Source organism: Nelusetta ayraudi, unplaced genomic scaffold (genome assembly GCF_046127955.1).
Source record: "Nelusetta ayraudi isolate G7.1 ecotype Tasmania unplaced genomic scaffold, CSIRO-AGI_Nayr_v1 ptg000071l, whole genome shotgun sequence".
NCBI lineage: Eukaryota > Metazoa > Chordata > Actinopteri > Tetraodontiformes > Monacanthidae > Nelusetta > Nelusetta ayraudi.
Window position 1 is genome coordinate 3,298,428 of NW_027466121.1, and position 15,466 is coordinate 3,313,893.

The following is a 15,466-nucleotide window of genomic DNA, read 5'->3' on the forward strand; positions in this document are numbered from 1 at the left end:
GACATACCAACCTTCCTTGTTGGTCCCCCGGTAACCTGCTGCCGTCTCTTCATCACACTTTCACCTCGCATCGACCTCCTGCTCCGTTTATCCATCAGTATTCGGCTGCAGTCATTGGGAGGCCTCCAGGAGGAGGAAGAGGCCACCAGTCGTCTGTTCCCTGACAACACAAGTTTAAAAGAAAGACCCAGTGAAGCAGCTTGGCAGCCGGATCCAACTGAGAGTCTCGGAGACAAATCTTTTGAATTGATCGCAGGACGAGATGTCAGGCCCATGTGGCTGTCAGACCTCGCTGCTGCCGAGGTATTTGCTGCTATTCAGAGTCTCATGAATGATGAATACCAAAGTGAATTCAGGCTATGAAAGGTTGCCCTCCTGTATAACTTCCTGTTTATTTTCACCTCTGAGAAACCAAGAAACGAAGTCTGAGCAGCCTCTCCCCCGCTGGTGTGCTAGCATTTTCCATTTTTTTTTTTTCTTCATCTTTTTCATCTTTCATTCAAAACTGTCTTGTGCTACTGTTGTTGGTCTGTGCAAATTCACTTATGGCTGCCACTATGCCACTATAAGACCGATGGCAGATATCAAGCATCATTGCCGTTGGTCATATTTGTCCTTTTCACATACTACCAGCTGGAAGTACGAAGTAGAAAATAAATGTATTTTTGAAATGTTCTTTCATTATAAAAGTAGTTACAAATACAAGAAATAAAACCCGGATTTTCCACAATCTACACAAGTCATCAGCCTTTTTAAGGCAGTATGATGGTTTTGATGCAATCAACGTCATTTCTGTTGCATTTGAGGTCTGCTCTATTTAGTACAGGAGTTGTTGCCTCTTGCTATTTCTAACAATAGTAGTACAGCTGCACTGATTCTTGCACTAACATGGACGCGCGGCCAGTCTGGCTTTGTCAACAAGAGTATAGAAAGTGTTTGATAGCAACAGACAGAGAGGGCGTGTGATGTGACGCTCTACCACATATGAAATAACACCACTGGAGCTTTACACATTTTTATTACCTTCTTTTATCTGACAGTGATGAAAATAGCAGCTCCTGCTCCACTGTTCGGTTTTGTAGAGAGAGACGCTTTTGAGCTTTAGCGCTGAGCACAGTCAAAACCTTGAGGGTACGTGAAGAGTTGGTGGCAGACACGTTGCAGAAATATGGGATATTTATAATGCATGAGATGCCAGCAGGAGCACAATTAATAAGAGGCCTTGAATGGGAACAGGTGGGGATGTGGCAAAAAAAAAGAGGAAGATTAAAAAACAGGATTACTTTAGCGAAACAGATTTGCAAAACAGATGTAAATACAAATACTTGGATCATTAATATTCCTTTAATGCAATATAGGCACCTGTCAAAGAAATCCCTGTTCTTCCATGTTTTTATCTCCCCAATAAAAAGGCATCTGGACATTTTGCTTCTAGCCATTCGTAATATGCTGGGTTTATGTGTCATCAGAGAAAAAGCAAAGATGTCTCCAGAGAGAAGCTACACCAGATGTTCCAGCTCGGGTCTAAGACCAGGCACTGTTGCCCCCCCATTAGACAACTATGGAGGTTCTAAATGCAGCAGCGCTTGACCCTGTTCAAGAATCGGTTCCACTCTAACTTTAATGGTAATAAAAATGATGTTACACACATTGGAACTTTTTTCTGTCAGGGAAAAATTTCTCAAAAGTAGTTTTACAAAAACGAAACTAAGACAAAGTCATTTGATGGAAGATGGAATGTTTCCTTCTAATTATCTGATAGATGATTGCAAAACTGGAAACTTGGAGGGCTATTGGATAAACTTTCTGCAATCACATTTAAGTTGATCAAACAGAGTATTTACCGCTCGTGCAACCAGGTATGTGTGGGGTGAGGGGAGATGAGATGTTAGCTACATGTCACCACATTGGGAGGTGGAAGTTATAGCTTAGTCATGAAGGGTTCCAAAGTGCAAACCATGTTATCCAAAGAGAAAAGGCCTTTCATGGTAGTTGTTTTTAACCTTCTCATTGGAAGAATCCCATCCAGTTCTAACGGAACTTCATGATTGAGGGGTAAAGCTGAAATGTTAGTTAGACCTCCATTCCTCCTTCACGTGTTCAGAAATGAACAAGTAGTATTTTGTTTTGAAGGTGCGCCCAAAGGTATGGCCCAGTCAGTGCAGGAGAAAACTGTAGAATAAGTTTCTCTGACATTCGTTGTCATTATCAAACAAATCAAATTTGGCCTTATGAAAACCAATCTAAATATTCTTTTTAAAAATGGTCGTGGAGAGCTCAGTAATAGTCTCTATATTTCACTTTTGTTTTTCAATTTCATGCCCAAGCAGTCAACCCATGTTGCAGGCTATACTGCAGCGTTCAGTCTGTGCGAGATTTATAGGAGTAATATAAACGATAACTCCTACTTAATGCCGCTAGTTCCTCCAGTTCCTCAGTGTTGCTCAGCAAATGTTCACGGACCACTCTTTGTGCACCTCAGCTGAGGTGTGAGGTGGAGACTCGATTGAGACAAAACCTCTGCATCTGGACCAATAATTCCCATTGTTTGCTGCGCAATAATACTATAGTCAGTTTCTAGTACAGTTTTGTTTCAGTTTTATTCAGTGGCAGTGGCTGCACAATGTAAAGCCAGGTTAAAGTTTCTGACTGATTAATGTGAGCCTTGCATCAATCCCATGCTGACACAACCCCTTAACAGAAGCTTGACATTCACCAATCTATAGAATTATTTTTAAGTAATTCAAAGGATGAAAAACAAATATCCAAGAGGAGTGAAGAGGTGCAGCAACCCATAATTCGGTAGTAAATTAGACAACCAAAAAATTTGAACAAATTTCTATAAGTATGCCATTTTTCGCCTTTTTGTGACTGCTGGCCAAATAAGAGAATGCAATGGCTCTTCTGCATTGGCCTGGTCTTGAAAAGCGCATTTATATATCCAGACCATTACTACGGTTGTTATTATCATTATTATTATTATTATTATTATTATTATTATTATTATTATTAAAATGTTACCATTTGGAGTCCATGGCCATAACAGATTTGCTTTGATTGGACTCATTTCCTACGTAGGGCTAAGTACTTGTTTCAATGCTGAGTGAACTCTCCCTTCAAAGATCTGTGATATGGTTTAAATTAGAACTCTATTTAAAAAAAATGACACGGGATTAAACAGAACTTATTCAAACTTTTGCCCAGATGTGAAGCTCTTATGAATCACTTTGTTCAGGATCAGAGGAACAGAGTCAAATTAAAGTCTTGACAGTGGGCGAAATCACCAATCACAGAGTGAAACGGTTAACTACATTCCCTGCAGCGTGTCGAGGCAAGAACACACACATAAAAACATCCCCCATTGAGAAAGTTTTTAGTTTTTCTTGAAATTCCCACTGTGTTAGCTTTCGAGTGAAAATGCTGCGCGTTCAGTCATTGGGGTAAGTTGTTTAGGTAGAAGATATAATCAAAGTCAAAGATTCATTTGGGAAGCTGTTGATGCACAACAACAACAAAAAAAGAATTATGTAAAAAAAAAAAAAAAAAAAAAAGCCAGGATCTTTGAGGCAGAGATGTTCATGCTGGAGTTTAAGTTTAAGTTAACTTAGGTTTGAAACAATGGCAGAACAATTTGCAAAAGGCTTTTTTTTTTCTGAAGACACAGTGTTTGCATCCCGGAAAAGGACGATTGTTGCTCCCCAATAGCTGTAATTTTGTGACCTGGTTGTTAAATTACCGCTTTGGCAAAGAAAAGGCCTCAGCACAAAGCATTGAATGCAATGAAAAGGGGGAGCCAGGAGTCATTTTCTCTCCTCCCCTTGTTTATTCATCATGTGCTTAAAAAAAAAAAGGGAAAGTGGGCTATACCTGAAGTTTTATAAATTTAAATATTTTAGTGGCGTGGATTTCAAGCCAGTGCAGAAACGATGCATTAGGCATTCATGAGTTTTGACTCCTGAGGCTCGCTCCATTCAAAATACCCACAGTAAAATATAAAACCTCAACCTGATTTCTATCAGAAAATCCATCTTTTTTTATCGCAGTGCCTAAATTTTCAAAGTTTGTTGTCATTTTCATGTGTAGCGGTCCTATTCTTCATAGTTCATGTGGCTCCTCGTGACAGCGCAACAGTGAAAGGAAACATTTTGTCTGACAGAAAACGAGGTTAGAATTTTAAGACAGATTCAAAGGGAATACAATAGGGGTTTATATAACTCCATTGTGATGCTGTGTATTTGTAAAAGTGCGGCAAGTGTGCTTTTTTATCTATTTTTCTGTCTGTCCTTTTTTTGCTCCTGACTGAGTTCTCTGACCCACGTTTGCAGCCCGGAATTTCTGACTGGATTTGCATCACACAGATTGTTATTTTTTGCATCTCTTTCCCCGCAGCCCAGGGAACAGACTTGTAAAGAGCGATGTAAAGAGCAGAACGAATGAAACTTCCCCAACATTCAGTGGAACCCCTTTCATTTTCAGCCAATAAGACGCGGTAGCGAGCTGGCTTGGTCCCGGTCTCGATACCTCTGTATTTCTCTGCTTCCCGGCTCTAATCCCAGCCGCTCTCCTCCTCATGTCCTTGGGCGTTATTGCTCAGTCCTGTTTCATATTGCCGCGACGTAATTGTGTCATGAGGTCCGGAAAAATACGTTGCCGCTCCCCTCCCCCCACTGAAAGGACGAGCGCCGCGCCCGCCATGACACCTCGGGAAAGCCATTACCTTGCACCGCTCACCGCAGATTACACGCATCAGATACTGAAAGTGGAAACTGCCGTATTATCCGTCTAATGCCGCCGTTTGCACGACTCTTGCTGTCCGGCCTCTCTGCCGCTTTTCCCTCTTCTTACAATCGCACAATGTTTTCTCCTCCTCCTCCTCCTCCTCCTCCTCCTCCTCCTCCTCCGCTGCCGCCACCGTTCTCATTTCTTCTCCGTCTGTCTCTCCTAGGGCCAGCATTGTCCAGAAGAGAGTCATTTATTTCCAGGATGAAGGCTCTCTTACTATTCGCCTGTGCGAGAAAGGTAATGACGGCTGCCTGTCATCTCCCCGGCTTGGTGCTCATCTTTTCATGCTCAGCTCGCTCATCACAGAGCCATTATTGTCGTCCTTTCCCCCTTCTCTCCGCACCACCACCACCACCACCACCACCACCACCACCACACCTTTGAAGAAGAGCACATCTCTGTCTTTTATGCTGTGTTAAAAAATATATATATATATATGTATATATATATATACATATATAAAAATATACACATATAGGCAACAACCACAGCATTCAAAACTGTGAGAACAAGCCATCAGAGATGTGCCTGAAATTTAAATGTTCGTTTGAAATTCACCACAGAGCAGCAGACCCCCTTTTATGTCACCTGTTCACTGACTTCCCTATTCTGTCACAATGGCAGACTAGGGAATTTGCCACTGCCTAAACATTCTAAGCCCCTATGAGACACTAGGATAATGGGCCACTCGCAGTGTAAATGCCCATGTTTAGCGTGCAATTTAAACAAAAACAAAAATCCAAAAACAAAACGCTGGATCCTCTATCCTGCAAATCGCTTCCAAAACTGAGTCTCTCCGGAGGACATTCATGAAATAAAATCTAATTTTCCACTCTATTATGCAAGCCAATCAAGCCACCCTCCACTCAATCCGCTTACTCATCCCGCTTTAACTTGGACGTCAAGTGAGAATTTCTTCCGAACAATTTGGCGACTCATAAATATTCATGAACTCCCCTTGACCCATCTTTGCAAAACACTGCTCCAGGTCACTCTTTCAATATTTATGAGTCTGCGTCAGGGCTAATAGGTACCAGGTAGCAGCTGAGCGCAGCAGTTTTTCCTGACATTTTTACTTGTTTCACTTCGTCTTCACTCGTTACTCACTTTGCGAATTTGCCCCCTCACTCACACAGCCGGGGGACCTAACATCGCCTTCTCAACTGGTTTTAAGATGATGCACTTTATGTACCACTAAAGCAATCTTAACTAATAAATGTCTCGGTCTCATCCTCTCTTCTCCTTCCAGAACGAGTGCCTGGCGAAGTGACAGAAACTCCTGCCATTGAGTGTTGTGCATGCGGAACAGCCAAGTACAGACTCACCTTCTATGGCAACTGGTCTGAGAAAGTTCACCCGAAGGACTACCCAAGTGAGTTCAGACAATCATCATGGACTTTGATGTCGTGACTGTGCACCAACTCTTTGCCATTTGTGTCTCTGTGGGTCTTGAACCAACAACTTTGACCTCATTAGTTAAAGACAGACACCCTGGAAGCACTGCCCCGCCGTGAAAGGAGAGAGAGAGTCCTGCTCTGCTGAGCTGTTTCGACAAGTCGAAGGCAGCACATGTTCATACAAATACCCAATAACTCACAGACACACAGTTCTGTAAAACAGGACTGAGCAGCACCTGCTTGGGCAGATATGAATGATTAGGAACTTGATTCTTTTTACCGACTTGGGTTTATATGAGACACTCACCAAAGAGAACCAGGTTTTGAGCCGTTTCAGTCATTGAACCACCTAGAGGGAGTGTCAAGCAGCCTCACAGCAGGGAGAAAGAGACTGAGTTGAAACACTGGACTGCATAAAAAGATGGACCGAGTCATCGTGAAGTCACCCATTGGTTTGCAAATACGCGCTCTGAAGCTCAGCGATTGGATTCACGGTCATCGGCATCTCGAGCTTTCTGTCCGTTATGAATCTGGAAAGTTCCATATTTGTATGTGTGGGTGTTAATGATTAGAGCGTAAGTACAGCATTTTTTCTGAAGCCTGCCCACCGACTTGTAAGCCAACTACAGTTGGCCACTAAACATTAGCTGTGCCCACAACTTTATCATCATTTTTTATTTAAAATTAGACCACAAAATGGACTTTAGAACCTATTTGCTGTTTTTTTTTGTGTTTTTTTTTTTATGAGTAATTGAGAGCAACCAAAACCTTTTAACCAGTTTGTAAAGACATTCATTTTGCCCTCCTTTGTATATTGACAGCCAGTCATTGTCAGTCATCTTGTTGCAACCAACTTTGGTGGTCCCTGCTGGCCAAACAATAGAATGCAGGTTTTCATTAATTCTGCGTTGGTCTCCTTTTTTAAACCTGGACCTCTGGCCATCTTTTTTTTTTAATTAAGTCTATATAATAGTTGAAACAAGAAACCAGAGCTGTCGCTTGTTCCACAGATCAAATCCAGCCATTAACATCATGCATTTATACAAATGAAGTTGGAATAGTTTGGTTATAGGGACGACTCAGTTAGCTAGGAATCGTAACTTCAGAAGTCAGTAAAATGACTCTCTGGTTTTGTATGTTTTGTTCAGGGCTTGCACATCACTACTCATTAATTGCATTTTGAGTGGAATGTTCAAAACACATCCGATACATTGCTCAATAAAAGCAGCAAAGTTTCTGGTGTTTACTTCCACCTCACTCTCTCAAATCTTCATAGTCGGTGAAATACTAGTCGAAGAATTTACACGGACGCAGGAAAGGGAACCGCTGCGGCTGGTTCCTGTCAGTTATTCCGTGACAAATCTATTGTCTATCTGACATTTCATTTTAAAAAGCATATGTTGAGTTGCCTGACAGAATATTTATGTAAAAAGTGTGTTTAAAACTGGTCCAGGTGTTATGGCTGGTCCTTGGATGGAAATGAGCAGACAGGGGGGTTTTCCACGCACAGAGACCAGCATGAGCAGACGTAACCTGTCACAAATTTGACATCTCCCAGTGTGACGCCTGTCACCTAGGCTATTGACAGACAGCGGGCTACTATATTAACCTGCTTTAAATGCAAAGAAATGGAAAAGTTTGTGGAGTGTATGCTGACCGAAGTTATTGCCCGTTTATATTTTTCCACGTGCATTCTAAGAAGATGATCACATTAGAAAAGGTATGCAAACAGAATAATTTAAAGCAAGTTTATTTAATTCAAAACAAAGTTTGTATGATCGCATAAAGTGTTTTTTTTTTTTTTTTTTCAAAATATTTTATAGAAACAGTTTTGCAGAATTGACTCAACGTGCTCAATTGGCACAATTTGTCGTATTCGTAATTCCACAGTTGTGCAAATTAGATTTATATTACTTTCCCCTAGTAGCAGTAATCCTAATGGCCAAAGCTTGATGACCTGTTTGAATAATTACAACTTTCCCCATTCTCGGCTGTGATTCCTGAAGTCTTCTCTCCATTCTTCTGCAGGCAGTGTTCATTAGAGCCCTGATAGACAACAAAAAAAAAGAAAAAAAGTGAAATATCTCTTTAAAATCCACTTGCTACTTTATAGAAAAATTAAAAAAATTATTTATAGAGTCAAACATTTGAATTGAGGGGTTCTAAGGTGATTTTGGGGTCTACGATTTTATTTGTTTGTACATATAATGTTTGTCTTAACCATTGACTCTTCAGTGTCCTCTGGACTTACCATGATCACATTTTAAATGTCTCCTCCTTTGCCGTTTTTCAGGACGTGCCAATCACTGGTCGGCTCTGATCGGCGGCTCTCACTCCAGAAGTTACGTACTGTGGGAGTACGGCAGCTATGCCAGCGAGGGCGTCCGTCAGGTGGCCGAGTTTGGCTCCCCCATCAAGATGGAAGAGGAGATTCGGCAGAAGGTAAGGTGGACTTTAGATGAAAGCCTCCCTGCCGCGTCCAAGTTGAAGTAACTCACCTGCTTCCAGTCCTTTGGTCTGCACTCAGAGCACCACCGTGGATGTGATAAAAGGAAATGCAATGAAAAATTTCTGTCTCCACAGGCAGTTCATGGTATCACTATAATTTAATCTAACCACGTGCTTGTGCTCAATTCATTGGAGTTGTTATTACATACTGAGAGATTAATTACATGCTGAGGTTTCTACACAAACACGGAATTTGATGGCTCTGAATGTAGCAGTCAAATTTGCATTTCAACGACATGTTTAATTCCATAGCAGGCAAACTATTAACATGGCATTTTCTCACCCTCATTAAACCTGATGCAAATGTTGGCATTACGGAGTTGCTCTCAGCGCTCCGATGTGCAATCTGACATGTGACGATCCCGAACGACACACAGAAATAGCGCAGCGTGACCCTGGCGTTACCCTGAGGTGCAGACTGCATCAGACTGGACCATGGCTCTGGGGATTATATATTTTTTGAAAGACATTCAGTGGATAGAGCCCTACGAGGCAGGACTGCAGTATAAGCTTCTCAAAGGTGTGTGTATGTGATAGAGAGAGAGAGAGAGAGAGAGAGAGAGAGAGAGAGGACCGCAAATATGTATGATATCATGCTTGTGCATGTGTATGTATTTGCTTGGCTGTCTGTTGACGAGTCTATTGGAATGTGCAAGCTGACACATGAATGTGACACCCACATAAGGTATAGTGCAATATGTCACACAGGTAATGTTGAACTGAAAAAAAAATAATATCAGCAAAACAAAAAATCTCATGAAATGATTTATGCCCTGGACACATCAGCGTATTACATACATATAAAAATGCTTCTTAACTTTATTTCATATTTTTCTTTCTGCACTGGGACTCAGGGTTTGGTTTGTTTGGTTGTGTTGTATTGTGAGTCGAAAGGGGGGAAAGCAAAACAAAAAACCCAACTTGTGCTCGTGCACATGTGGTTGCAGCTGATGTGCTCATTAATACGTTATTCTTAGTGTTATTCCATGTGTGTGTGTGTGTGTGTGCGTTTGCGTGCGTGCGTGGGTGTGTGCGATGTAGTGTTGTAGTCAAGACCGCACCAACCGAGACCAAGACATTGTCAAGACTAGAGAGTATCGAGATCGTGACAAGACCAAGACATTTGGGATTTGAGACCAAGAAGACCAAAACTGTATATGTCAAAGAAGAATAACAACAAAACAGAAAAAAAATTAATGCACCCTCCTCACCTGTACCAAGTCTTACTTCAATGTGGATTTGAGTTTAGTAGAAACCAAATGATCTTAAGTGAACCCGCCAACCCAAACGCACGAGGAATTCAATTACAATGTTAATTCTTCCTTTCAAGATTATTTCCACTGTAGCTTTCATCTCCCAAATTGACCGGTTAAGAATCTATTTCATTTCAAAGTTAAGATTTTTTTTCTTTAGTCAATGTCCTTTTATGCATTGGGATCCAGGTTGGTCACCAGTGTCAGGCACACACTATACTCCTGTCTGTCTATGTCCTTTTTTTTCTTCCGCATGCGCTGAAAGGTGTGCACTGGACATTTGCAGGGGAACAATGGTGTGTTTTTAGTGGACTGTCAGTTTGCTGTGTGCCTGTCAGTTTAGGTTTGGGTTGTTGTGTTGAGACATTAGCTGCTGATGGACAGCCCTAACTCCTCTCTTGGCCGGCTCACTGTCTCTGGACTCGTAAACACCCTAACACAATGAAAACCTGAGGGTTTTTTTTTTTTCCAGTGGAATGAGGTCGCTTGATTGTGCGGGCTGGAATGTTAGCAGAGTCGCTCCGATATAAAGTGGTGTTCACTGTGCATTAGCAATGCTCATGAGTTTCGCTGTTGTCGAATAACAATTATTAGAAGAGTTTGGCTACTCTGTGCATCGAGAAAATAATCTGTTTGTCCATTCGTGCTTCCAGCTTCTAGAGCTGTATGCATGTGTGTTGGTGTTAGTCACATTACTGGCTGATGAATACAACACTGTACATTAAATGAAATAGTGATACAAAAGACTTATTTTTAATTTAATCTCAGTTGTGGATGAAATTGTAGGTACAACCCGGTCTACATACATTGACCAATGAATGGTGCATCCCAGGTCTGTCTGCCCTGCACCTTAATGGAGATGTTGAGAACCCAGACACTCTCTAAGTGGAATCCTTTACTTTGAGGGCAAATGCAAAAGGCTATTTAAAACATTAATTAAAAGAAAAATGTTCTAATCATTTGTTGTTGTTGTTTTTGTAAACAACTGAAGTGTTATTGCCTGTCCAAAAACAATGAAGAAAATTCTTCTTTGACAGGCTCTAAAATCATACATCCACACAGTTTGAATGAACCTTACAACAGAGAGCACATGAAAACACTCGCATGACACCATAAGCTCAGAGAGTGCACCATCTCTTTTTCACAGTATTCTGCATGGTTTTTGCAGATTGAATTAGTTGGCTTTGCACAGCCCAGGGTCTTTGTTCCTTCAATCCCATGAAAGTGGGTAATGAGTGGAGGAATCTTGTGTGATCAGGGTGACCTTCCTAATCACAGAGTGATTGTACAGCTCTGAGAGGATTTGGTACAGATTGTTAATTAAATTATTTAGCATGCCCAGTTTGTTAAAAGGGACAGTTTGGCTTTGTTTGGTTGGTGATGGACTTACAGAATTATTAAATGTTGAAAGTGGGAATAAATTTAGTGAGTGAGAACTGAACCAGGGTTACAATGTGCCTTCTGCTGTTAAAAGAGGTGTTGCTGCGCCTTCTTGTAGATGAAGTTTTATTTGAAGGAGTGGACCTGCTCCACCAGCCATCCCTGGAGGGCTGAGTGGCTGACAGAGAGGTGGTGTTATCGCAGCTTTGCCTCTGCTGCTCCCACTGCGCAACTACCAGACCTTTATATTGAGCCCAAGTGACTTTGGACAAAAGTTTTTTTTATTCAGGATGTCAACCACAGCTGGGATCGTTGCAGAGCATCTGGCCAGGCCACACGGGCCACCAGGGCCATGTCAGGAGCGTACCTATAAAATTTTACTCCTTGACTGCAGCAGGAGGCATTGTTAGGTCCAGCAGAGAACACGACGGGGGATAAAACACATCCCTGAGGGATGCCTGTCTTTAAAACCACCTCTGTAGTTTTGTTTTTCATCAGTCAGCTGGCAATATTTAATTTGTCAAGTCGAGTCTGATGTGTAATGTCCATGATGTCATATACAAACTCATAAAATGTAACTCACCAAAGCTGGTAAATAAGCTGTCCGGGTTCTATTTTCAAACTTTCAGCTGCAAGAAAACTTTAGTGCTCACACACATGCTTAAATGTGCACGTCTTTGTCTGGCACATTTAAGTTCAGGTTGCGAGACCATCGAGGAGGATGCTGCGAAGGTGGGAAGCTGACATGGGTCAGTAATCCCTGTCTTAGCTGAGAATCCCAACCATCCAGAGGAGCAATCAGCTGTGGTGATGTGTGGACAAAGCCTTAAGACCAACCTCCCCTGGCCAGGGCCTGCCCGGCCCTAAGCCTGGAACAAGACAGGCAGACTGGCAGGCAGACAGCCGGCGAGGCCGCAGCGCTCCCGCTGTAATGATGTGAGTGGAGGCGGGAACAGCCCCGTCAGTCAGAGACGCTTTTTCAAACCCAGCGGTGCTGCAGCTGCGGTGCTGCTCACAAGAGTAGCAGTTTAATTACCTGAAGTCACACCGAAGCTTTATTCCAGTAAGCAAATATTTAGACGCGGGGTCGATATTAAAGCAGTCCGCTCTGTCTCGGCTGTGCAAAAGATAACAAGGATGACAGTTCGGCCTGAAGTGGTGGTGCCACTCGTTACGCATGTCAAAAATCGCGACACCGCGATAGTCGTATCCCGTGTTGAAGCCAAACTCAACCGCCTGTCACATTTTCACCCGATGTAACCGCGTGAACATGAGGAAAACGATCGGACAAAAAGCCCGACACGAGCAACTTGAACTGATGGAAACATGTATGATAGAGACTCGTTTTGAACAGCCGGAGGCACACATCAGATCACGCCGCGGTGCACACGCCACTTCCCGCCACACTGGCAGACGTCACAGCTCACTTTACTCCCCCGAGTGGACGGCTGGGAAAACGCGTCGCCCGTCGACCGCCGCCGCCGCATGAGCAGGTTCACATGTGGCAGGCCGCTCAAGTGTTTTGTCACGAACGCGGGGTTAAGAGGGTTCACCAAGGCTGCAGGCCCACATTCTGGGACAACTAGAGCTCCGAGAGGGAAAGAGGGAACTTTCTAGTCGGAGATGTGCGCTTATTTCAAGTGCCTCCAACAGTATTCAGCCCCAAAAGAAATCTGTAAAGCGTATTCAGGGGAACCATGCGTTTTATTTTATTGCCTGCTACTACTATTTACAAAGAGGCTCAGAGAGTGGGGAAGGAATTCTATACGAATAGATGCAACATGAATAAAACAGTCCCTCGCCAGCAAACGCTGCTGCTGCGGGACGATTGCCGGTCGATTTAGATCAGCAGTTGTACAAAAGAAGAGGAAATTCTATGATTCTGTGATTGATATTTTCATTTTCCCACCTAATAAAAAGGCTGCAGTATGAGATAGCAGCTACCGTATGATAAGTCTATAAACCTTGTGATGTGTAACAGTGTTAGGATTTATTGCAACGCTTTAGCCGATGCTGCACAAATACTGACCAAGGTCAAAATGGCCTGTATAAATAAACTTTTCAATTCATGGTTTCGTTTTGTCCCTCTCAGTAACGTAAAAGCTCACCATAGACAATACAAGCTGGGATTTGCCTTGTAATAAGCCATGCTATTGCATTTCATTACTTCACTGTTATGCATTTCTATACCATCTGCCTAAATGACACGTTGCTCATGTTAGACATCGCAAGACTCGTGGGTTCAATTAGAACCTGACATCACAAACTAGCTGAAATATGATTGGGATTGGGATTGGATTGGAACACTATCATAATATAACACTGGCAGCAGCACAACCCAGTGGATATGATGACATGATACTAGGAATCATTTTCTTTCCAAATTTTAGTGTTCTGAGCATCTTTATTCCAGCAGAGAGCCTTGCCGGCCCCGATGGTGAGCAACCTCTGCACACCAGCAATTCAGAGGACAAAAGAGAGACAAAACCATGTTTGATTTCTTTTTCTTCCTCAAAATTCTACACTGACATCCAATGTCAAGTACAACTTAAGAAAACAGCACTTCAATACAGAATAACTGCGTAGCCTTTGAAGCATAATCAGCGGACTTCTCACATCATAAAAAAAAAGTTATTTTTCTACAAGTGAAAAGGCAAAAATGATCAACTTCACTACTGGCCTCAAATACTCAAGAACTCAAGAGCCACTTTCCTATCACATATACTTAGCCCTCTGATTCAGACCATTGCTATTTTTGGAACACGTCCTTTTTTTGATTTTTGAGCATCTTAGTCATTATTTAAGATCATGTTGCAACCTTTCTTTGTTGGAAATGTTGCTGTTGGTAAAACTATATTGGTTGCTAATCATGTTTTGGTCCACGTCCAAGTGAATTTCACGTCCAGTGTGGAAGTGGGAGAGACTCTGTTTGTTCAGTGTCTTGGGTTTCCGACACATTGGGAAATGGTAGGAATGACATGGGATTCATTGTGTCTGTGCTTTTAACAACTGTTTGTTTTTGGTTTTCCGTTTCCAAAGCCCAACTGCAACCAAAGACAGGTATTGTGTTGTATTGTATTCTGTCTCTGAAGGCACTGTAGCACGCCATGGTCAAATCGGGATAACCCAGGAGTTCACCTAATGCACTCAGAACTAATTACTACTGATTGTCTGGGTTACTTGAAAGTGGAGGTTTCTTGGCATTTCTGCTAAAATCGGCACAACATTCCAAGAGCTGCTGACTTGGACCAAAATTTACATTTCATTTTGACCAGCGGTTTTAATAGCGAGCTCAGGTTGGGAGATGTGTTATTTTCTAAGCTTGCACTACCCCACCCATGACGGCGCTCCTCCCTTGAACCGACTCCTTTGTTTCACAAACTCATCAAGCCACCAGTGTCTCCAGGAATTAAGCGGTTGGATGACATCGGCCGTGTGAATTTGTCCCGAGGAGCTGGGAGCTTTCACACACGGAAAACTAAATTAAACCCTGCATCTCATCATTGATTGCCCTCAAATGTCAAACGCAACCGAGAGTGTCAAATGAACGAGCGCAGCTCGAGCTTTGTGGGCCTGTTGGCCAAGAAGCAGGTGTACATTTTTAATGCCATAGTGCTCCGAGACGGGATGGTACAAAAAAACCAAACAAAATCTGCTGTTGACTAATTATTTATTCCTCATTGTGAAATGCCAGGTGCTCTCGGCCAGGTGTAATCACACCTGGATCAGACGGCAAAATGTCAAGAGCTGCCTGCCACCGGAAGCCCTTCACATCAACTTTGAGGAGGAAATGAGACGTGATGGAGAGAAAATAGTTTCTAATGAACCTAATGGAGTGATTTTTTTTTTCCTCCTCAAATCAGAAATCCGAGCTGCAGGTCCGCTCGCCACCCCGCTGCAATCTTGCTCACCACTTTCTATGCGCATCTCCCGGACGTTTGACTTCCTCATGTGGAAGCTTAACGTGTTTTTCTCTGCTTTTAGCGCCGCGGGGTTCAGTCAATAGCTCCTCTTTGTGCTTTTAAGAAAAAAGGGGGCCAGAAAGGGTGGCAGCAGAAAGACGAGCAGCCAAAGCGCCACCCTGAGCTTGGCCGCGTCACCCCTGGTGGTGCTGCTGGTGGGTGGTGGGATCTACCTTCTCCTCCC

At 42.7% G+C, this 15,466-nt stretch overlaps 1 protein-coding gene across 1 annotated transcript in view; it reads left to right on the forward strand.

The window, feature by feature from the left end:
* spon1b (spondin 1b) overlaps positions 1-15,466 on the forward strand; it is an 81,908-nt gene that overhangs the window by 24,686 nt on the left and 41,756 nt on the right. Inside the window, exons 5-7 of the mRNA XM_076042665.1 lie at positions 4,946-5,019; positions 6,032-6,154; positions 8,473-8,621. Of these exons, the coding sequence (XP_075898780.1) occupies positions 4,946-5,019; positions 6,032-6,154; positions 8,473-8,621 (346 nt within the window). The remainder of the gene's footprint in view (positions 1-4,945; positions 5,020-6,031; positions 6,155-8,472; positions 8,622-15,466) is intronic.